Source organism: Gymnoscopelus microlampas, assembly GCF_963454915.1.
Source record: "Gymnoscopelus microlampas genome assembly, chromosome: 12".
NCBI lineage: Eukaryota > Metazoa > Chordata > Actinopteri > Myctophiformes > Myctophidae > Gymnoscopelus > Gymnoscopelus microlampas.
Genome location: NC_139949.1, coordinates 34,761,455 through 34,785,659, shown reverse-complemented (window position 1 = coordinate 34,785,659; position 24,205 = coordinate 34,761,455). Strand labels below are relative to the sequence as shown.

General features: G+C 41.6%; 1 protein-coding gene across 3 annotated transcripts in view; it reads right to left on the bottom strand.

Annotated features, from left to right (window-relative positions):
* Positions 1–15,604: 15,604 nt before the first annotated feature.
* The window catches only part of rapgef6 (Rap guanine nucleotide exchange factor (GEF) 6), a 198,542-nt gene continuing 189,941 nt past the window's right edge, over positions 15,605–24,205 (bottom strand). For all 3 annotated transcript variants that reach the window (XM_084074753.1, XM_084074754.1, XM_084074755.1), the window contains one exon: positions 15,605–23,282. In XM_084074753.1, the coding sequence (XP_083930879.1) occupies positions 23,260–23,282 (23 nt within the window). In that variant the 3' untranslated portion in view covers positions 15,605–23,259. The remainder of the gene's footprint in view (positions 23,283–24,205) is intronic.

Sequence of the window (24,205 nt, the reverse complement as noted above, 5' to 3'; positions counted from 1 at the left end):
TTGAATAATTATGTTCGACTGAAGTGAATTTTGCGCAAGCGAATACGAGCGACAGCCTATGTATGGGGAACGTTGCAAAGTAAAGAACACGTTGCATCCATTCAAAATTATTCAAAAATAGCAGATGAAAAGAAATAGCAGATGATATAGAGTGAACGCAACTACCTCCTGTGCACGGCTCAGCCTAATCCAACTGAAAGTAGTACATAGATCTCATCTTAGTAAAGCCAGGGTGGCTGAAATGTACCCTGATGCTGACTCAAAATGTGACCGCTGTGCTCAGACACAAGCACACCTTACACACATGTACTGGTCCTGCCCACACTTACAACTGTTCTGGTCACTTGTGTTTGACACCCTTTCGGAGGTCTTAGAAACTGCACTGCAACCCTGTCCACTGCTAGCTATATTTGGCACACCAGCAAATTCTTTACAATTTTCGAATCGAAAGTTAGATATTATTGCCTTTGCAACTCTCTTGGCAAGAAGAAGAATACTACTAGCTTGGAAATCTCCAAAGCCACCCTCTCACTCAATTTGGCTAAACGATGTGATGTACTTTTTAAGCCTAGAAAAAATTAAATTCTCTCTTAGAGGAACCACTGAAGGCTTCTATGAATCATGGAGACCTTTCATTGAATACTTTAATAATCAGACCTCTCGAGAGTAGAAAGCTCCGTAGGCAGCAAGTATAGCGGTCAGTGGATTTCGGTGTATCTCCGTTGGGTGTATGTGACACAATGACAATGGCTGTGACCCATGATGTGACCCATGACCTTGCTTGTACTTTTATTTTTTTTAGTACTTAATCTCAGTTACGTCGTTGTTTTGTTTTTTTTGTTGCTTATTTGTTGTTTTTTGTTTGGGGGGGATTGCATCTTGTCTTTTGGCTTGTCTTGTTATGTGTTAAAAAAAAAGAAAACAATGGGGGTGACTATACGCAATGATTGTGTATGCAATGATTACTGTAACACTACTGAATTATCCCCAATAAAAAAGTGTTATAAAAAAAAAAAAAAAATAGCAGATGTACAAGCTCCCACGAGATCTTTTAAGTGTTCTTAAAACTTGTTTTGCTATACAGCTAAAATCTAAAATGACAGATGGTTTCCCGGTTTTAATGGGTTATTATAACGATGGCACCCAGATCAATTAAATGTGTTTCTGCAGCTCACATTCTACTATATTGCTCGACTACGTTTGGGTTTAGCGTGTGGGTAACTTGTATGTGTGGGTGACGGCCGGGCATTTCCTTACCAGAATATGTGACAGCGTTGGTGCTGTAGGTCGGGCTCTGGGAGTACGACGGACGCTCCAGCAGAGGGTACGGGCTGCACGGTGGACAACACCGGGCAGATGGAGAAGGTGGAGGTGGCCTGGCTGGGCGTGGCCGGTTTGATGGCAGTCACCTGGCGCGTCTGCTGGGTCTGGGTGTACGGCGTCATACATTGCGTGTACGCTGGGGCTATGTGGGGAAATAGAGAATAGTACAAAACGATGACTTTTTTTTTTAAAGGTTGCACAAAACACAAAACATATCCATTATCCAAAAACCATGTGGGAAATAAACAACACATGTTTTTGTTGTTCTCTTGTCCTTAATAAACTGGTTTGGCATCAGCAGCCATGAGTGTGCCGTGACTCTTTGATGTTTTAAGAAATAAATGTTTGTTGTGGTCAGGTATTTCTACTTTACTTGAGTATTTCCAATTTCCAATACTTTTACTTCTACTCCACTACATCTCAGAGGCAAATATTGTACTTTTACTCCACTACAATTATTTGAAAACTTTAGTTACTAGTTACTTTTAAGATATAAATTATTACATTATAAAACATACTTTAACCACTTTAGCCTTATTTTATACATAGTCTATTTGAAAATAGCCGATCTGCAAGCTCACAACGCGTCGCAGCGCGACGCGTTGTGAGCTTGCAGATCTGCTATTTTCAACATGTGCGACAGTGAAACGTGTCTGGGCGGAAACAATTGCTTGACAGTTTGGTTCCGCATCGACAGTTTCTCCACAATTTAGAGGCAAATGTGGGCACATAATCATAAATATGATGATCCTAATATACAATTGAGAGTGGCGCGCATGCGCGACCGACACGGTACGACCGACCGTGTACCGTCTACTCTCATACGGTCCTTTTCAACCCCAAAACAAGCCCCAAAAGAAGCGCGACCATCCCGGACATGGCAGTTGCCAGGTTCAGCGAGAGAAACAAGCAACCATGTTAATGAAAACAACCGCAAAGCCACGGCGTCCTCTAACATTAGTCAACCCAGTACAATGCTCGGTGCAGATAAACACTTGTTGAACCAAACCGTGCGTCAAATGAATGTCTATTTACTGCTAGTAAAACAGTCAAATTACAACAGCATCTCCTTCTAGCGTTAAACTCATGTTACTCTATACTGAGTCAAAGCCACGTTGTTTGCCATTGTCTCAGTAAAGTCCACCAACATATAAAATATAATTGTTCTGTCTCCTGTACTATGTCTACTGGTCTTGTATGGTATTAATACAACCGTTTTTGTATGGATAGTTATATCCCCACTTTTAACAGCCTGCTCAGGGACTACAGATGAAAGCTAGCTTCTGGCTAACTCTGGTTCATTACACGGATGTGAAAACCAACATGTTGTCTGTTGATTAATGTGCACTGTCCCTGGTATATAAATAAACATGATAGCAATACTGTTGATAATGTAATCATTTACGTCACTGCCACGCGGAAGTTGTAGGCATACATTTATCCGTTAGCACTGGTTAGCCTAGGTTGTTTTTAACCCAGTTTCAGAGGCTGCTTAAAGTTAGTTTTAGCAGATCTACAAGCTCAATTTTAACAGACAAGATATAACAAATGCAACGTTGATTAAAAGCTGCATTCTGCGTTGTATAATGAATTGTTATGGACAGGTCGATTGTGACAAGTTTATGAAAACAAACATTACCCAGACAGAGTCCTGGGGCCTGAAACAAACGTAATCTGGCGTTTGCACTTAATTCATTTAAGGCCCGTACATGTACATAAACGTTCAAATTTCAAATATAAAGTTCTTACCTCACGGCCACGGATGTGACAATTCTGTTCGAGCCCTCAGAAGTAACCGTATCTTCAGTATTGTTCAATAAAAAGCATTTTAATCCGATCGGTGGCCATTTTCTCAGCATGTCCACCATATGCTTTCAACTGCATTACCCATCGGTTGGTAGGTGTACTGCACTCTGATAGAGTGTGCCAGCTATGAGCAAATGGCCACCGATCGGATTAAGATGCGTTTTTATTGAACAATACGGAAGATACGGCTACTTCTGAGGGCCCGTACATAATTATAACATCCATGGCCACGGGGTAAAAACTGCGTTTGAAATCTGAACGTTTATGTAGTCCAAAAAAGGCGGGAAAAAATAAAAATAAAGTAATAAAGGCGGGAAAAAAGTATATATCAAGTAATATTACTCACCTCAGACAAAAGACGACGAAATTAAAGTAGATCAGTGATATATGAACCGAAATCAAGTAGAACAGTTTCCAATAGTAATCTATCATCGACCGGAGAGACCTAGTATCGAGCGACCTAGCATCCGCTGGAAACCTTGAGAAGTGAGCCCAGCACTGCGGGAACGGTGGATTTAAGGGGAGGGACAAAACAGCAAGGGCTGTGATTGGTCTGACAAGCAGACATGCGTACATGCCAGAGGGCATCCCCGGGAATGCCCTCTCGCGTGTACGCAAGCACAGCCCCCCCCCCCCCCCCCGCCCGCCCACACACACACGCTGTTACACGCACGCACATGCGCACGCACCCAAACAACTCTATGACGTGCACACACAAACACGACATGAACACGACACAAGCCCCTTCCCCTCCCCCCCCCCCCCCCCCACACACACACACACACACACACACACACACACGCTATTACAAGCACGCACATGCGCACGAACCAAAAATAGATACATTTGTTTTCAATGCAAACGTCATTTCACTAATTTAAAAGTTAAAGAGAAGAAGTTAGCGAAATATATAACAGCAATAATAATAATAATAATAATAATAATAATAGACATACATTGTAATATTTATTTAACAATGAATATCAATGAATCAATTATATCAATACTGCAATTGTAGAAACACTCTGTTACAAGTACAAGTCTGGTAATGAAAATGTACTTGAGTAAAAGTACAAAAGTATCGGCATCAAAATATACTTAAAGTGTGGTAGATTGTTGATAGTATTACATTCTTCTCAGTTAGTAAAGTATGTTTACTAATGGCAGTGGATATGAATGAATATATTAATCTATTATTTGAATAGCTTGAATGCACAACATGGTACGTATGTCTATACATATGAAACACAATGTTATACATTATACCAGGGATCTTCAACAGGGGGTCCGGGACCCCTAGGGGGTCCTCAGAGTTACTACAGGGGTCCGCCAAATCTTTGTGTGATATGATTTTTCTTTTTTTATATTAACCACTTGAACCCTAGCATCCCTTTTCTGAGGAGAACTTTAGCCAAAAATAGCAGATCTACAAGCTCACAACTCCTCGCACTAAGAGTTATAGGTGTAGAGGGAGAAAAGAGCAGCAAAAGTATATCTGAAACACCATTCTATACAATATAGAGGGGGTCCCTGCTTCATCTCTCTCTCTCAGCTAGGGGGTCCTTGGCCTGAAAACGTTGAAGACCCCTGCATTATACAATATATGCTGTACCACCCCCCAACGGGGGTCCCTGGCCTGAAAACGTTTAAGACCCCTATGACTGCCACATTTCTGTGCCCTTGTATTAGGTGTTACAGTGAATAATAAATCTACAGAATGAATATATGCTTCCAAAAAAGATGCACACCTTAAAGTATTTGTCTCTCAATGATCAAGTTATTTGAAACTTGTCCGCCATCTAATCATATCATGTAATCATCCAACTATATTACATCTATGGTCTTGTATAAGATCATCCTGAACATTCCTCAAAGCCCCTTTGTTTAACTCATCACCCTATATCGGTTACATTCATCAAACAGGTGGTATACCTAGTTTGTGTAATCTGAATCAGAACAGAAAGTCAAGACTAGTGTATAAATTATGTTAACACACATTGTTAGCACACAATCACACACAAACCTGAAAATAAGTATATTTAAAACCAAATCTTATCAGATGGGGGTCTGTGGACAAATACATGTTAATCTGCGGGTCCTTTTGTCGAAGCAGAAGCAGTACTCCCAGGGACAGCCCTCTACACTTATTTACATTTCACATCACATTTGTCATTGTGTAAAATGATCTAAAACACAGCATGAGCACTTGTTAGTGTAAGATTACTTTTGGTCAAAGTGGGGATCGAACTGGCGACCTTGGGATCCGTTTATAATAATATAATATTATTATATATAATATGAATTAGTCAGGGGCAAGATTCAACAAGGTCATAAAGAATTGCAGATCTATGCTCACAGTGTGTAGATCTTCTATTTTTTTGCTATTGTTTTGCCATTTTTGCCAAAGACTAAAACTATGATGTTCGTTTGTAAATACATTAAACCATTTCAGTTACTTTTTTTTGTTAAGCCTCGATTGTATTTATATTTAAGTTTATATTTCAGGTTTTCCAATTCTAGTTTTTGTTATTTGGTTATTTCATAGTTTTAGATAACTATCATAACCCTGCTCCATCCTTCTCAATCTCTGCTTCTCCTTCATCAATTCCCATTCAAAATTCCTCCTCACTCCCCTCAGAGGAAAAGGGCAGAAATATTTAATGAGTCATGTGAGTTTATGGGTGTCTGTGTTTGTGCACGTGCGTGTGCGTGTGCATGTGTGTGGGAGACAGGGGTCAATGGCGTGAAGAGTTAATGGTTGAACATGGTATGTCACATTCAAACTCTTGACCTACTACACCATAACATCCACAGTGTTAATTCAAGTAACAAACTGACAATCTTTACTCTCTCAGAGTCAGATTAACACTGTGGATTTCACAGTGTGGTGCCACTGGTAAGCGTCTGGCCTGCCTCATTACTGGAACTTGGGGCCGCCATGCTCTTTCAAGTGCTGTTCGCTCCCCTGTGGAGGTCATGTTCGCTTAAACATGGTGCTCGTGCACGCACGCGCACACACACACACACACACACACACACACACACACACACACACACACACACACACACACACACACACTTGCCATTGTTCAGTTCAATGTCATTGTGCAGAAAAAAATCACTTGTTGTCTGATTGCTTTAATGTATTGTCTTTTCTGGTCATTGGGTTTTTATTATCATTTTAGAATGTACAGCACTTGTTGATGTTTTTAAAGGCGCTTTAAATACGTTTGTATTGTATTGTGGTTTGTTGGCCAACAAAAAGGATGAAGTAGCATAAAGCTGACCTCTTGTATTGCAGTAATAAATGTGTGTGTGTGTGTGTGTGTGTGTGTGTGTGTGTGTGTGTGTGTGTGTGTGTGTGTGTGTGTGTGTGTGTGTGTGTGTGTGTGTGTGTGTGTGTGTGTGTGTGTGTGTGTGTGTGTGTGTGTGTGTGTAAGAGAGATGAGTGGATTTTTAAGTATGCACTTGTGTCTATGTGTGTGTTTATTGTGTTGTAACAGTCATTCGGCATCCACCCTTATCCAGAATATGACTCATTCTGCTGGTTAAGGTAATGATATCAAGTGTATGATGATGATGATGATGATGATGATGATGACGACGACGAGACCATTATGTTCAGCCACAACTGCCACCTCTGCGGTTAGGGAGGATAGATTATCCTGCATGATGGCTTCTCTCTAGCTCTCTGCACCTCATTGCTGAGGTGATTATAAAAACAAACACACAAGTATACACACACACACACACACACACACACACACACACACACACACACACACACACACACACACACACACACACACAACAAAAGTGTTCACTTTACCAGTGAACACTGTTCACTAGCAAGGGGACAGCGCACCTGCCAACCCTCCTGAATTCTCAAGGAGTCTCCTTGATTTTGACCATTTCTCCTTGACTGTCATTTCTCCTTGATTTTTTTCCCTTGATTTGAGGAATGCACAAAGGGCAATGACAATTCAGACAAATATAATCACTGCCTTTAAGTAAGGATTGACTTGTGCCAATGCAAAGCAGACTTGGTCATTTGCACCTTAATGGAATAGACGATCGCTTGGGGAAAATATGCTTCCTGTCGTGCACAAATCATGATTAAAGTATGTGCACATCCTGTGGTGAAGACACAGCAAGCGTGATGATTCCCATCATAAGGTGCACCACTGCCCTCCCATGGCTGGAAGTAGAATAGAGTTGAGTATAGGGAAGGCCTTAGGGCAGGGGTATTCAATTATGTACCACGGAGGTCCAAGTTATGTTTCCATTCCAACCCAATACGACGCACAAGGTGATTGCACTCATTTGCTTCCCCCTCTGAGTTTGAAGGTATACTAATTAGCTAAATCACCTTGCGTAGTGTTGGGGTGGTATGAACATGTGAGTACGCTAGGACCACCTGTGACACAAGATTGAATACCACTATATTAGGGTTTCAAACCCACGTAGGCGATGAGGACTTTCATTTGGAGCATGCGCAATACAATTCACACAAATGTGTTCAAGGATGGCTGTTAGAAAGGCTCCAAATGTTTAAGTTAAATATTCTTATTTTTGCCTGTATTATGCCTGTGTTATCTATCACCATAAGAACAGTGTTAAGTTGATGAGTGATATTCTACCTGTCACCTTAAGAGCGCAATGCATGGATGTAGTGTCCAAACCATGCAGTATCTGTACATTCACATGGAGCTCACTTCAGATGGCTTTAAAACTTGAGCAACATATAGCTGCCTGCTTGTGCTTGGATGTTTATTTATAGCGAGTCTTAAAGTCTTATACTACTACGTATATATGTTTTACTTTTCTTTATAACCTTTTCAGCATTTTCTTTTTCAATAGAGACAAAAGGCTGTAGAGAGAGGAGATGACGCAGCAAAGTGTTTCGGGTTCGAACCTGAGCCAAGTGCAGGAAGAGCTTTGTGGTATGATGATGCAACTGATACCTCATGCACAGCACAAGAAGAAAGTTTTACTTTTGTAAAAAACCCATTCATTGTTTATCATCTGAATATAAATGTATGCAAAAGTGCAGAATAAATCAATTTGTTTTGCACAGCGGGACAGGGGACAAGGCCTGTTTGATATTCAGCCATTCTGAAGACTCGCTGTTGAACATGGGGACTTTGGTTGTATTTGGTGCAGTGGGCCTTGTCAGGTTATTTATCTGTGTTAGGGCCGGAGGACAAGGGATAATGACGAGCAAGGACAGGGACCCGAGACCCTGTCATCTCTGGGTACACTTTGACAAGTGTTGACAAATAGCTCAAGGGACCATGGAGGACGTCATCTCAACACCTCTCTTAAAGGATCCTGCCACTGTTATTTCACGTCCACCAAGATCATCGTTGAAACGTGGTTACGAAAAAACATATGAAACAATACGATAATAGCTAAGGTTAAGGCACATAGCACATAGGCTCTGATGATGCCTGCCTGACAGCGAGTCCCCCGCTAGATTCCCGGGCCAAGCAGACCATTTGCTGCGTGTCACTCACCTTATTTCCTGTCTAATCTCCACTGTACTATCAATAAAGGCAGAAAAGATTAAAAAAGGGCAAATATTGCAATGCACTGAAGTAGCCACTTCTGTGATGTCAGACTAGTATCACTCTGCACATTCACTATTGCACCCCTGTTACCCCCTACACAGTAAAAGCCTCTGTTTTTAATTTAACTCAGAAATTGTACAAATGTACGGAGTTTAACCGACACTGAGGATTTTACTTTAACTTCACGCTACGGCACATTTTATAATAGCAGTTATTATTTGTCAGTCTTTTTAGCCATTACAAACCACAAAGTATTGTATGTTTTAATGTAATCATTTTTTGACGATGGTGAGTTGGCAGACGCAAAAAAAGTGATAAAACCCCAGCAGGCTCCAATAGGGGAATTCTGGACACAAAAGAATGAACTCAGGGCTGTCTTGAGATTTGTCTCTCTAGTGTAAAGAAAAACTTAAGAAAATCTAAGTTAATGCAATTCAGGCCAAGTGAATCCATCATGACATCATCTGTTGTGCTCATAAGCAAAGGATTTTCTGAAAGCGACTTAGTGGAGGCGTTGAGGAGGCAATGTTCCTAGCTAGTGCAACATTAGCATAACCCAGATCGAGCTAAATCAAAGAAAGTCTTGAGCTGAATAAAACATACCATTTCTGTCAGAGAATAAAGTATTCCTACTTCAGAGCCAAAAGTTGAACAGACTTCTTCAACTCACTTTTTGCACACAGAACTGACCTCAAACTATGCTGTATACGTTTTTTTTTTACCACGCAATGTCATTTTAATGGATTTAATTTAGTTTTTGCATGGTATCTTTATTAATTGCGGGAAAAAAACATTTCATAACTCTTTAACCTTTATTGATCCCACAAGGTAAATCCAGTTGCAGCTTCACCCAGTTAAACCCCAGCATCGGTGTTGTGGGGAAAGCTTTTGCTGAAAATAGCGGATTGACAAGCTCACAATGCGACGCAACGCGTCGCATTGTGCGCTTGTCCATCTGCTATGTGAAGTCTGTTCACAATAACAGAAAACAGAAAAGACACTAGTATTGAGCCCTGAGGGCCTCCGGTTACCCATATGGGGTGGTTAAGTGTCTTGCTCAGGGACACTTTGACATAGACTGAGCGGACAGGGGGCGCACCGGTGACCTTCCGATTCCCAGGCGGCCTCTCTGCCCACTCAGCTACTACAGCCCCAGTTAAGCCCACTTAGACCACTCAAGTCCTATTTTCGTACTTCACGGTACGAATGTGTGCACGTGGCAAAACTAGCACATCCTGTTGTTTGGTGTGCTTGTAGATCTGCTATTTTAACTAATTATTTTTTAAACATTTTGCCTATAATGACATGCCCAAAACAGGGACCCGTGGTTGAAAGTGGTACAAAGAAAATAAATGAAAGAGATATGAAGTTGGATGTGATTCTGGCCACACTTTTAACAGGTCCTGGTGACAAATGGATGAAGTGACCCTGACATGGTGGGTGAAGAACAAGAAGATGGTGGTGGACTGTGACCCGGACCGATGGCAACACTGGACAGCCGCACTCTGCCTGGAGAGAGTCATTGATCACTGGACTGCTCTGTGACTCGCATGGGACACACGGGCAAACGTCACCGTGTCTCTCTCTCTCTCTCTCTCACACACACACACACACACACACACACACACACACACACACACACACACACACACACACACACACACACACACACACACACACACACACACACACACACACACACACACACACACACACACACACACACACACACGAAAACAGAAGTACTGTACTGTAAAAGCATAGGCAGAAATAGTTGCATACAGTAGGTCAGTGATTCTCAAACTTTTTCGTGCCAAGGACCCCCAAATTGATATGTATTTGGCCACAGACCTCCATCTGAAAAGGTTTTGCCAGGGACCCCCAGGAGAGAAGATTTATGCTAAAGGATTATCAAAATGATACGGCATGAAGTGACACGCTGTGAATTATACGGCTGTGAGGTTGTATATCTGCAATGTTTTTATATCCAAAGTATAAAATATGGATAAAGTGGTTAAAATGATTGTGATGCTATTTTAACAAATTTTGCTGGGGACCCCCTGGAACTTCCCCAAGGACCCCTCAGGATTCCCGGACCCCACTTTGAGAACCAGTGCAGTAGGTCATACTGTACCTTAGCAAGCATAAACACACAGACGCAGGCATACAAAATACACAAAGACGCATACACACTGACACAAAGAACAGAAGAGGTGAGAAGTTAGGGACACTATGAAAAAGAGAGTGCATGTGTACACACAAACATGCGCGCGCGCACACAACACCGACATTCAAGGGCGGCCTTGGGACTGCGTGCGCAGCTGACGGAATATTTTTCCTAACTGTTTTGCTTCACAAATTTTCATTTAGACAGGAATATGCTATAAGCACAGCCCCCTTGAGCGGCCAGCCCTCAGGTGGTAAAGGTTCCATTTTACCATCTACGCACTCTCAGCTTCTACCTCTGACAAAGTCAGAGCTTCAAAGTCAAAACGGGAGCGAAGTGGGGAACACACACACACACACACACACACACACACACACACACACACACACACACACAATACACATTTACATGCACTCACACACTAACACACACACACGCATGCATATATTCCCCCAACACACACACACTCACAAGACCCTCTCACTTTCCTCATTGCCTCCCCTGGTATCGAGCGGAGGCCAAGTCGCCCTTTGTGATGTATAATTGAAATTGAGTGTAATTTCACTCGACTTCGTTTCCAGCCAAACCCCCGCTGGGTGCTGAACCTTCACTTCAGCTCATGGTTCAGGATGGAATATTCCCTGTGAACTGGGGAGGCTGCCACTGTTTAACATGCCAGACCTTCACCCGTTAACGCCTCATCCTCCTCTTCCTCCCTCGCTTCCACATCGATCTGACTCCATCGCTGAAGAGAAGAGATTCCTTAGTAGTACAGTACATCTCGTATGCAGATTCGCCCATCATAATGAGGTAGTATTTGAAAAAGAGGTAACAGCCTTCAGAGTAACTTATAGGTTAACTGGTATCATTTTCAAAAGGTGGTTAGAAACCCATTGGAGACGATGTATAATAAATGGATTTATAGCATTTATGACTCCTCAGAGCCTGGGGTCATAGCCTAGCAGTGGTGGAAAAAGTACTCAAATGTTTTAACTTAAGTAAAAGTATCAATACGGCAGTGTAGAAATACTCCATTACAAGTAAGTCTGTAATTCAAAATTTACTTGAGTAAAAGTACAAAAGTATTGGTATCAAAATGTACTAAAAGTAAAAGCACTAAAATGTTTGAAAATAGCAGATCTACAAGCTCACAACGCGTCGCGATGCGACGTGTTGTGAGCTTGTAGATCGGCTATTTTCAATTAGCCTATGTATAAAATAGGGCTAAAGTGGTTAATGTTTCATTATCATAGTTTATATCTGAAAAGTAACTAGTAACTTAAGTTTTCAAGTAAATGTAGTGGAGTAAAAGTACAATATTTGCCTCTGAGATGTAGTGGAGTAGAAGTAAAAGTATTGGAAATTGGAAATACTCAAGTAAAGTACAAATACCTCAAAATTGTACTTAAGTAAATGTACTTAGTTACTTTCCACCACTGTAGCCTAGTACGAGGTTTTTAAATGTTTACTGTCCCCTTGCTTTTTTGTGTTTACAGTATGTATGTCATCTGTGCATGTGGGCGCACGTGTTCATCTTGTACAGCACTTTGGTCAACTGTGGCTGTTGTGGGCACGCTTCAGCGAGCACACTCACGTCCTTCAGACTCTTCCTCACTATTATGTATTCTCCACAAAACTTTGGCACACTATATAAGTCCCACATACTTTCACCTAGAAACTCCAATCAAACTTTAACTTTAAGCTTACTTTGGACACGTGTGGCTTGTACATGCATCTTTGAAATGTTTTGTAGCTTTTGAAATATTTAACTTTAAAGGTGGTATAATGCATTTCAATGGAAAAATGTGGAACCTCACAACTCTTTCATACTTTCACCTAGAAACTCCATTTGCAATTTTAACAATTCAGCTTACTGTGGACACATACTTGAACTTTTTACTTTGAAATGTCTTGTAGTTTTTTAGATATTTAATTTTTAAAAGTGATGAAACTTTGGCACCTCGCTATTCCTTCATACTTTAACTTAGAAACTCGATTCAGAATAAAGAAAATTCCACCTTACTGTAGACATGCATGCTTAAGATTTTTTGTTTGAAATAATTTGTAGTTTTGAAATAAGCACCCAATACAAAGTCAATGACGATTTCAAGTTGTTTTTCTTTTCACAAGTTATTTCAACATGCTTTAACTTTGACTTCATTTCAACTTAAAAATGTAGAGCTACCTTAGGACTTGAATCGCTGTTATCAAATTATGAATAACCTTTATACTTTTGGAGCCATCCCACTGCAAACCACAAGTGGTATTTTCAGGCCAGTCAATCCATTAAAGGAACAATCCACTAAAACTTTCGCTCATCAATACAGTATGTATGGTTGTCAGTGGTAGAAAGTAACAAAGTACATTTACAATTCATAAATGTGATAAGTCATGTCCCCAAAATAATTAAAGGCACTTGGCTCAAAAAAAGTTACAATTACAACCACACAATCTCTCGGTCTCGCTCTCTCTATCATTATCATAAACACACACACACAACAATATAGTGCACATCTCCCAGCCTCTCTGTGTGACAGTAAAACTTTAAGGAGTTATTTAAATAAAAGAAGGAATGTGACTTTGAGCCCAGCGTGACTTCACCATCATGCTCTCACCACAGGCATTGACGGATTATAGACCGGGCCAGTGCACAGGGGCCCGTTACTACCAGGGGACCTTGGGCTACGAGGCTCAATGGCAATTTACTAAAATGTATAGACTGTAGGTTATATCTCAAATACATAGCCCCTCAGCCTATACATAGTACAAGGCCCCTCCTACAGTATATGGCCGTAACAGTGTCCCTGCGGCCCTCCTACAGGGCCCTTTTAGACTGTAAATCCTGTAAACAGGTCTCAACAGGTTTTTTTCTTGACCCAGTCTTACTGTGTTTGCCTGCCCATTCTGGGTAGCGTGGGGGCGTGCTCACCTGGTAGAGTTCATACCATATCAAGTCTTTTCTGCAGCCGGCCACGGTTCGAATTTGACCAGAGGCTCTTTGGTGAATAACAGATTCCCAGACTCTCTCCTGCCATTCCTTTCTCTGTACTCACTGTCACTGTCAAATAAAACAGAAAATGTTTAAAAACAAATATTTAAAAAAGAAAATGAAGGATATTCTGACGTTGGCTCTAATCTTTCAATGAAGAGCAGGCACGACAAGGAACAACCAACAGTACACTGTGGTAGAGTGGTAAGGTATGTAGCCTACCTGTTACAGCAGAGGACTGAGAGTTCAAAACCTCAGACTAAGATACAGTATGTTGGCCAAATTTGTGCTGCATCTAATCTTTCACTCAATAGCATGCCAGAATATGGACAAAACACGTTCAATTATGGTTGCTTTTTGGTTGAAAAGAAAGCTTTAGACGTCTTTTTTCGACGTTGTGGGTGCGATGAAACTGACAATTGAAAGGAAGGACATCTGGAACTGCACAGGACATTTTCTGCTTCTAAATCATAAGAGCTTAATGATAAGAACTTTGTTGTCCCCAGTGTCTTCCATGTCTTTCTAACGCAGAGGAAATGTCAGTGGTTTGTTAACAGAAGGTTGTTCAAGACCAGTGTTGGACGTTTTCTGTTTTTTACTCTCCACCTAAATCAAAGATAATTGGCCCTGGAGCCCCTTGGAGTCTTAATTTGTCCCTGTGTGCTCCGATCACAAAACCCAGCGAGGAAGAGGGAGTAGGGGAAAGATGGGACAAACATCCAAACACTATTGGGTGGAAGTTGATTTTCTCTGCGCTGAGATTTGCCATTTCCTTCAAGTGTCTGTTGTGAGTTTGTCCTGACATAACATCAAAATGATCGATTCAACCACCCTGTGCAATGACATGTTCAAAAGGAGACCAGATCAATAGAAGAGTGGCTATTGGTGACATTTACAAAGTCTGGCACATCTTGTAATACATATAGTTCAGTGTCAAATGTTAGCCAGTCAGGACACAGGGATATCCATCAATGGTTTTGTATTGTGGCAGTGCTTAAACATTTTGTACAGACAGGTAGGCTTATGAGCTTCTTGGTCGCTGTTAAAAGAAATAAAATGTATACTGCATTTTTAAGTTCAACAGACCGCCAGTGGTACTGTGCTTTGTGTTTCATCTAAACGCACAAGTCCTAAATGTCTGTTCCTTTCCTGATACTGGTTCTTAAAATGCTACAGCTAGATCTACCTGCGGATTATACCAGTGTCGGTTTACCTTATGTGGATTATGCGGTCAACACGCGCTGACATTTTGCACCTTAATACCATGTACAACGTGCTGACTTGTTTTTTTGTGTTTTTCTCGCACCTCAACTAACGTCTATAGTATATCACGTACAGTATACATCTGCTGCTCTGCTCACACACCTTATATCTTACCTCAGGCACCATGTGTAAATATGTAGATATTTGTTTGTTTCTTTGATTGATCTGTCTTCCCTCGAGCCCACTCCCCTCTTTCTTTTTTTCTCTAGAAATATAAAAAAACGATAGAACTTGCACAAAAACAAACTTTTACTTCTGTAAACCTGTGATGTGACAATAAAGCTGATTCTTTCTTTCTAGAGGTTAAACAAAATGACCCATGTAACATTCAGCTACTGTGTTTAAAAAAACAGAGAATACCCAAAACCGTATATGGGTCATACATTTGCAACGGTTTAGATGCACTGTAGAAGTATTACACTTCTTATACAGTACCATTAAGAGCTTACCTAACCAGTCAGACATCAGAATAGATAGACAGAAAACACCTGTTTAATAGTTTATTCATTGTCCAAATTCATATCAGTAGACTTGGAGAAATAAAACATATTTTCCTTTTTTTGTTCTTTTAAACATTCTCTTAAACAAAAATATAACAACTATTTACAATCACTGGTAAAAATACATAAAAAGCATACGAGCAAAATCATGTTGTCTTTCTAAAAGACATAAGTTACAACAGCTATGAGAAGTGTAAGACGAAAGCAACCTTAAGCCGACAAGACCAAAGTAATACCTCTTTTTGTAAGAGACAGGTGTGCTGTACAATCGCTACAGTCAAGCTTATCGTTTACTGAGCAGTTCCGCTTGAATTCCGAGGGATGTTTGCGCTTTACATGAACACATTCCACGTCTCTCCTGTTGCATTCTGGGTCACTTTAAACAAAAAGCCACTGTGGCTAAAACGAAAAGAAAGGAAGACATTCTCCCACAAGCTGCCCTAGACTCTGGAGTGTGTTCTCAAGTTCAAAGTTCTAGTGCAATAAAAGTTCTTGTGGGCATGTTTCTCCATCTATACACAGGTACCCAGGAGGAGTGTGCTGTACTGATTGGAATTAAAACATATAAATAAAAACAAAGAGTGTCAATAGCTTGTTGGAAGTGCTTAAAGCTGCACTATGTAACTTTCCTCTTCTACACCGCATTTGAACCCGGTTTCCTGCACAAATGCTGATTTTTTTTTACTATTGAGCTAATAGAGCCTGCCTGCTTGCTCAGGGGATAAATTGAATCTTGACCATCAGGTCAAAATTCGTGTCATATCCTGTGTCTAGGTGAGACATGACCTTTGACACGATCTAAATGTCTCAATAGAAGAGCAGGGAGACAAAATACAACCACCCCAATTGTATAAGTTATATTGTAATAACATACTTTACCAAAAAGATTGGACAACATTAAATTGTATTCATTAAACAAAGTTACATAGTGCTGCTTTAAGTCTTACAACGTGAAATCCTAAGTGTCAATTTAACTCAGAGTGTCAATTGTTTTGACTCACTCTCAAGAGTTAAATTCACATTTTGGATTTTACAGTGTAGCTTTCTGAGGAATAGGGCCCCAGTGTAGTTCTTAAGAGGAGTAGAACGCAGAGGAAGCCCACCACAATTAATTTCCACCTGAAATGACTGAATAAAATGACAGTAATGAGATCAATTTATTGCCAATTAAGATCTATTGAATTGAAAATGTGTCTTGTTGCCTAACTCTCCTACTGTATACACACACACACACACACACACACACACACACACACACACACACACACACACACACACACACACACACACACACACACACACACACACACACACACACACACACACACAGAAAACACCTCAGTGTTAATGTATCTATGTGTAACTCTAAGACAGTATAAATGTTGAGATCAGATATCAGAGCACAGAGGCTCGAGTACATGCTCCTGTCGGAGCCGGGGGATCAAACCAGCAACCGTTGAGTTGTTGGATGGCTTCCCTAGGTCAAGACTAACCTAACATCCTGATCACTTGAACCCCGGCATTCAAATTCTGGGAGGAACATTAGCCGGGTCTACAGCAGCTCGAGCTTGTAGATCGGCAATGTTTGGTAAAGAGATTTGGTCTAGAGGGAAAACATCGGTTTAAGTACGGAGCAAACTCAGGTCCAATTGACTAAGTCTAGAGGGCTTGAGGGGTTAAAGACGTGTTCTACTCTGTGTTACATTGACATTAAATGTAATGTGTTCATCTTCTGGTGAACACAGTGGAGGGTGGCAGTGCTGACACACGTACAGTAGATAAATGGTTCCACAGTGACCTACAGTGCTTTAACCACTTAAACTTGGTTGGCCGTGGTCCCCCAGGGGGACTATACTGTACTGTGTAAGGCTGAATATGAGTTACCTTCATCATAGAGACTTCCAGCCAAGACCATCCACCCACTAAGTCTTGAGACTTATCTATACTCTCCGATATTCTACAAATATTAAGATGTATGTTACATTACACATTGAGAAAACAAAGCCTCAAAGATTGGACTGGTGATATCAGTCAATACTTATATATGATCTTTGATGTAATTCGGAAATGCCTGCTCCCTGCCTCTGCAGGGAAACAAGTCTTTTGGAGGGGGCAAGGGGCAGTTGGGTTCCTCTGGGTTCCACTGGGTTCGGAGCTACGGTTTGGCATCAGCTCCGCATTCAAGACAGCAGAAGGTAATACTGGTTTGAAGAATACTGTTGTGCAAAAAAGAAAAAAAGAAAAGATGTGCACTTCCTTCTTTGACAAGGAAGCTTGTGATTCTGAAGCATTCTGTTTGAAAACTGCAGGGGTTCAATTTCAAGCATCAAGGAGGGGAAACATGTGGAGCACGTGGTGGATTATTCACCTGGATTTAAACCGCTGTTTAAATGGGTTTAAATCCAGGTAAACTGGGGTTTAATCCAGTCCATAAGTGCAAGGACAGGAAAACAGCTCAAGATGCACAGTGACGGTTTTCATGGTTGAGTGAGGGAGAGACAGAGAACATACAGTATGAAAGACATTGTTCTTCTTCACAGTAAAATCCTCAGTGTTAATTTGTGTCCTGTCCTGTCATGTAGCTCACCCACTTCTCCACAGTTCATTCACAAGAACACTAATTCAAATGTTCACGCCTTGCTACTACATCTAAAAGACACACCTTATCATAATAGATACAGTAGATGGCTGGCTAGTAGGGAGCTGGCAAGTCCACCCGAGAGTCACGATCACGTTTATTGTGTTCCCAAACGGTGCCGTAAACGTAGCCATCAGCCGCCTGTGCTCTTCCCTCATTAATGTGGATGGATTCAAGTTGTGTTACATACTCTACAGTACTGGACAACTGTTGATTACAAACTGTCAATTCCTGGTTCAGAGCGGAGATAATCCAGAAAGCACGGTTTGGATTTCTGACTTGACATTAGTTGACTGACACTGTAACTAATAAGACTCTGAACTGGGTGTGACTGCACACCTGTTGTGCATCGATCTAATTGATCAAAGACAGAACCTCTGTCATGATGACTGTACATCTACAGTTTTAACATCTAGCCCCTCTCTGCAATTAACATGTTTGAACCATCTACCTGACCGGTGTCCCTGAGGAACCCCAGCAAAGCCACCGAGGTGGCTGTCGGCAAACTGACTTGCTACACTGGCGCCTGAACAGGGATTTGATAACCAGGGGGAACGAACACAGAAGGGCTTCCCAAGACGCACTGGGGATAGCAGTGTCCTCAGTGGACGGCAGCAAATCACCCGGCTAGGGGGTCCAGCGGTTTGGGGACCAGCAGTGTCCTTTGGGGGGAGGGCACAGAACCAGCACCTGTGGCTAACCAAGACCAGATGCTTATGCTTATCTACACTAGATACAAGGAAATACACAGCCTCTGATGAAGTCAACTCTGTACCTTCCTACTTAAGTAGTGCTCCTCAACAGTGACCCCATTACAGGAGTACTCACAGCTCCTCCATTAGTGTCCGCCCTGAGACGGTCGGGGATCAATCCCCGGTCGAGTCATATCGAAGACTAAAATTGGCAGCCAATGTCTCCCTGCTTGGCACTCAGCAGCACCCCAGGGACCTACTAGCGTCATGTCCAGGGGGTGTATCTGTAGATCAAGCTACCTTATGCTATGGAGTATGGAAACAGGAGTTAGGCTCCTGACCTATGGGCCACATGGCTCAGGAACCTCTGGTTCCCAAGGCTATTTAATACTACACAGCTGCTCAACCAAAAACAAGGCTGTTAAGACAGATGACATCAGTCCCACAAACCAATTTGGAAAAGCCCTCGGAAGCCCCCACTGAATCCTCTACCCCCAGGCAAGGGAGGCTGTAGCGCAAGGGTAGGAGCCGGTGAAGGCCAAGATCCAAGGTGGGGAATAGAGACAGCATCAAGGAGAAATGGAGGAAACGGCACAAAGGTAAGTGTTCCTGTTGATCCCTGGCTCAGCAGGGAGTCCACCGCAGACATGAACATGGTGAAAACCATGCCACCATAAACCAAGGGGCAACAGTGTTCCTTACCATACAGAGCGTACCTGAGAACACTGAGGTTTGCATTTCAGTGATGCCCCCACATCTCAGTTTTAGCACAGGAAAGGGACAGGGTATGGCTGTGTTCGCATGCCCTCTCCAAAGCAGAAAGGAACCATGCCACCATAAACCAAGGGGCAACAGTGTTCCTGACCATACAGAGTGTACCTGAGAACACTGAGGTTTGCATTTCAGTGATGTCCCCATATCTCAGTTTTAGCACAGGAAAGGGACAGGGTTCGCAATCTGAGTAAAAACTGCAATCCATAAATTCAAGCGAACCCGGGTCTCCCGTGTAGGAGACCAAACATCTACTGCACATTCAAAACGGCATTTCTGTTCAGCCAGGGGAGATATCGCGCTTATGGAACTGGCAGTACTGCTCGTCAACCAGTATGTGTCCTACCTGACACCAGTCAAAATGTCTAAATTTAAAAGAGTAGGGAGAACACCTCCAACCACTGCAGATGTACTATTTAATAGCATACTCATACAGTACTACAGCCTGGTTAAAATACCATTTTACTCATTAAAATAACTTACCGGATTAAAGCTTTAAATTAACACTGAAGATTTTACTGTGTTCCGCTCAATTCAGACCGACGGCAACTGGACAGCATCTGGAGACTTTTTGTCATTCACATCGGAGGAGCTTGATTGAGCTCGTGTTGAGTAACAGATCGCATGAACCTGCAAAGGTTTGAACTCCCGACCCTTCTTCATGCAGATAGAAAGGAAAGGACTCGTCATTGAAAAGGGCCTTTGAGCTTGACTTGTGTGCTGAGAGTGAGGATAGGGTCGGTCAAAATGCTATGTTGATCCCAAAGTCGTGCCTCTAAACTTCCATAGCGGTCAAATCTCCAAGCACAGCAGCAATTACTTGTACAAAGTGAAAAAATGGCAACCAAAAAAAAAAGAAAGAAGAGGGCGAGTGGGAGAGCGGGGTGCTTCATCGGTTAGCGACCGACGACAAAGACGACAGCGAAAAACAAAATTCCTTTAAAGACTCCTGCCCACGGACAGAAAGTGGGGCGATCACAACCTCGGATTTCTCATTACAACAAAAATAGTAAAAAATAGTCTTTATAGAGGGCTCTCTTTTTTCATCTATACACGATCAATTAACATTAATTTATGGAAAGCAACAAAACCAAAAATATATGTATAAATTCATATATATATATGCACTGTATATATTACCATTAATAATTTCAAGTTTTTGTATGGCAAAAAAAATTATGCAAACGAAGCATGACAGAGAGACAGCAGAAGGAGAAGTGATGAGCGCCATTTTCCAGTTAAACATCTCTGCTGTCCCCCATTCAACACATCCAACCCCATGAGAGCTACACATTACTCTACTTTCAAATCAGTCTGTTTCTAGCAAATATATTCTTAGGTCTGGGCAATATATCGAGACCAGATATCGAGTGTGATTTTGGATTTAGCAATATTGTGAAATGGCATAAGTGCTGTCCTTTTTCTGGTTTTAATCACTCAGCCTTATTTCATACTTTCAGAAATTGTGAAACATTTTTCAAAAAATAACCGATATACAAGTTAACGCATCACATCACGTTTTCTCTATTCACTATATAGCGGGGGGGGGGGAATAATTACATTGATATTATCATCACAATACGATGCCATCGTCACAATATCAATAAAGGTATTTTGTCAAAAATATTGTGATATCTAATCCTTTATCACCCAGCCCTAAATATTCTACAAAATGTACTCCTTTTTTTTAAGGTGAACAGGGATGAGTGATGCGAGCCAGACAGTCAAATACATTAACCCCCTTGATTAGGAGCGACCGCTGGTCTTGTGCTGTCGTTCCCGTCTCGTCTTTTGTAATGAGAAGGGAAGCTGAGCTGACATTATGTGGGTGAGATGAAAGAGGTACACTGCAAAACGCGTACTGTAGTTAAACAAAAACTAAACAAAATAAAAGTGTTGTTTACACCGCGTCCGCAAAGTCCTACTGTATAAAATGATTTCACGAGGTCAAATTAACCCGGAGCGTCATACATTTACATTTCTGCTTGTAATTTCATAGACAACTGCTCGTCTAATAAAACCTGTAAACAAAATGTGCAAGCGTACGTGTAAACACTGTTTTACTACTGAGGGAGGCATTCCACTGTGTACAGCACACCAACATTTTGGTGTGTGTGTGTATGCACATGCATGCATGCGCGTATGTGTGCATAAACTGCTAAGTTATTGTTTGATTACAGCTACGGCAATAAAATAACGACACCTTTTTTACTGTACAAGAAGCGGCAAGCATTTGTTCATCAGCTCATTAAAAACAAGTTATAATACAGATTCTTTTATAGAACAGACAGGAGGCTGCATGCCGCTAAAGTACCTCGCGTTTAGTTTGAACGAGCGATAAGAGAGACTCGCGCACACTCACACACACACACACACACACACACACACACACACACACACACCTGCCTGAGGGACGGTTTATAAAGCTCATCAAGGTACAATTGTGCTCGACACACACACCTTGCGGCCCATAACACCTCCAACACACACACACACACACACACACACACACCTCATGTGGAGCGTCTCTCTTGGCTCGTGAGGACTTTCCTCAACTCAAACACGAGGAATAAAGGGCAATACTGTCATTCCTGGGACAGCGAGCTAAAGTCGGTTCATCACTATTATTCTAACCATGTGCGATTCATTCCGTCCTTATTGTTTCAAAATGCTTCAATATAAGACAATACAGGCTTGTATTGATCAGCTCAAAATATGTTCCCCATTGTCTCATATTAATCTTCCATTGTTTAAAGCCACAATTCCGTCTGTCAATGGACCCAACAATAGAGAGAAGAAAACAAACCCATTAGCCAAATTTCCCAATATTGACTTATAGCTTTCTGTCCCTTTGTATCTCTCTGTCCTGGGTCTTCTCCAAGCTAACCTCTCTGCAGCAGACAGCTTAAAGCTCAGAGTCGCGATAAAAATAAAAACTTTACAAAAATGTTAGCACTGTACAACACACTGACACTGTAAAAAGGATGTAAAATGCCTCTAGACAAAGAGAGCGTGGAGCGCAAAAATGGAGGTACGAGGTGATCAGTTTTTTTTTTCGTGGAGGTCGAGTGCTTCTCGCGAGCCGCTGTGATCTTGTATCATCATTGTCATCTGTACGACCTCCAAATGTTTCCTTCTTTTACGAGTCCTGCGTTCTCTTCCTGTCCCTTAATTTCATGACACGTGATGTCATCACACGCAGTTCCGTTCTCGTTTGAGTTTCTTTTAAAAAGTTTCTAAAATCCTTTGTTTTTAAGTCGTCCTTTGTTTTTTAAAATGTATTTTTCTTTCCTTTTTTTAAGGATATGATTGTAGTCCTGTGAGGTGAGAGACGGTCGCGTGATGATTCGGTGCACAGGTGCATTATGGGTCCGTGGTGATGATGTCACACATCGCGGGGTGTGGGAGGGGGCCTGGGATAAGTGTGCTCTGGAGGATCAATGGCAGCAGGCTGTTAGCTGGGGTCCGGGGCCCCTCCCACACGGCGTTATCGTCCACAGTGCACTTGAGTGCACGTCTGAGTGTGTGACACCACTATCTCTACACCGCTGACACTTGTTCATCTGAAAGACAAAAAAACATAAATAAAAAATCTTTAGGAGGAAGCAAAACGCATCCACACAGTTCCGTAACATCGTTACGCACACCCACCTTCGACATTGCGTGTTATTCTATTAATTGCGGAAAATGTTGCAGAATGAAACAAAACAGTCATCAAGTAGTGAGGGTGATTGTGTTCTCTCAATGTTTATTTCATTGGCCCAGTTTGATGTTTTGCTATCCTGGAGCCACATTAAAAAGAAGACCGCCAAAATCCTAAACAGTGGAGGACAGTACACACACACACACAAAGAGTAGCCTATCGTCCCTTAGGAAAAGTGTGTGCTATGAGCGAGCCTCCTCATTCCACAGGCGGTAGGCTACTGCCTCAAAACACTGCAACATACAGACAAGATGATGCAAAAAAGCGCATAAAAACCGAACCTGGTCTGAAATAAATAATGAAAAGAATGTGTCATTAGTCAGTGGGTAAACGTGACTGACACAATGTTAGGTTTGAATTATCTATTTTTTACCAGTGTGCAAGCTCCTGCAGAGTTACAGACCCTTAAGGGTCCATTTGGTTCAATTTGCACACTCTGTGTACATATTTCTGACCAAATCACATGTTCATTTATAACATGTCTGGCTTATAAGCAATCATAAATATATCACAAAAGTCCACTTTGAAAGCATCAAACATGCATAAAAGAGGCACCTACCTGTACAGCACACACCTAAATCTGAAAACAGATTTATGTGCACAGTTCATCTAGTACCAGACAAGGGGCCAGCTTGAGATTTTTACATTGACTCCAATACGGTTCATATGAATGGCCTGTAGTTTCGCTGTTTTACCCCTGCTGGTGTCTGAAAGAATATTCTCTCATTGTAAGCGGATGGTTTTTTTTTCTTACCTTAATAAAAACATTGTCATAAATACTAC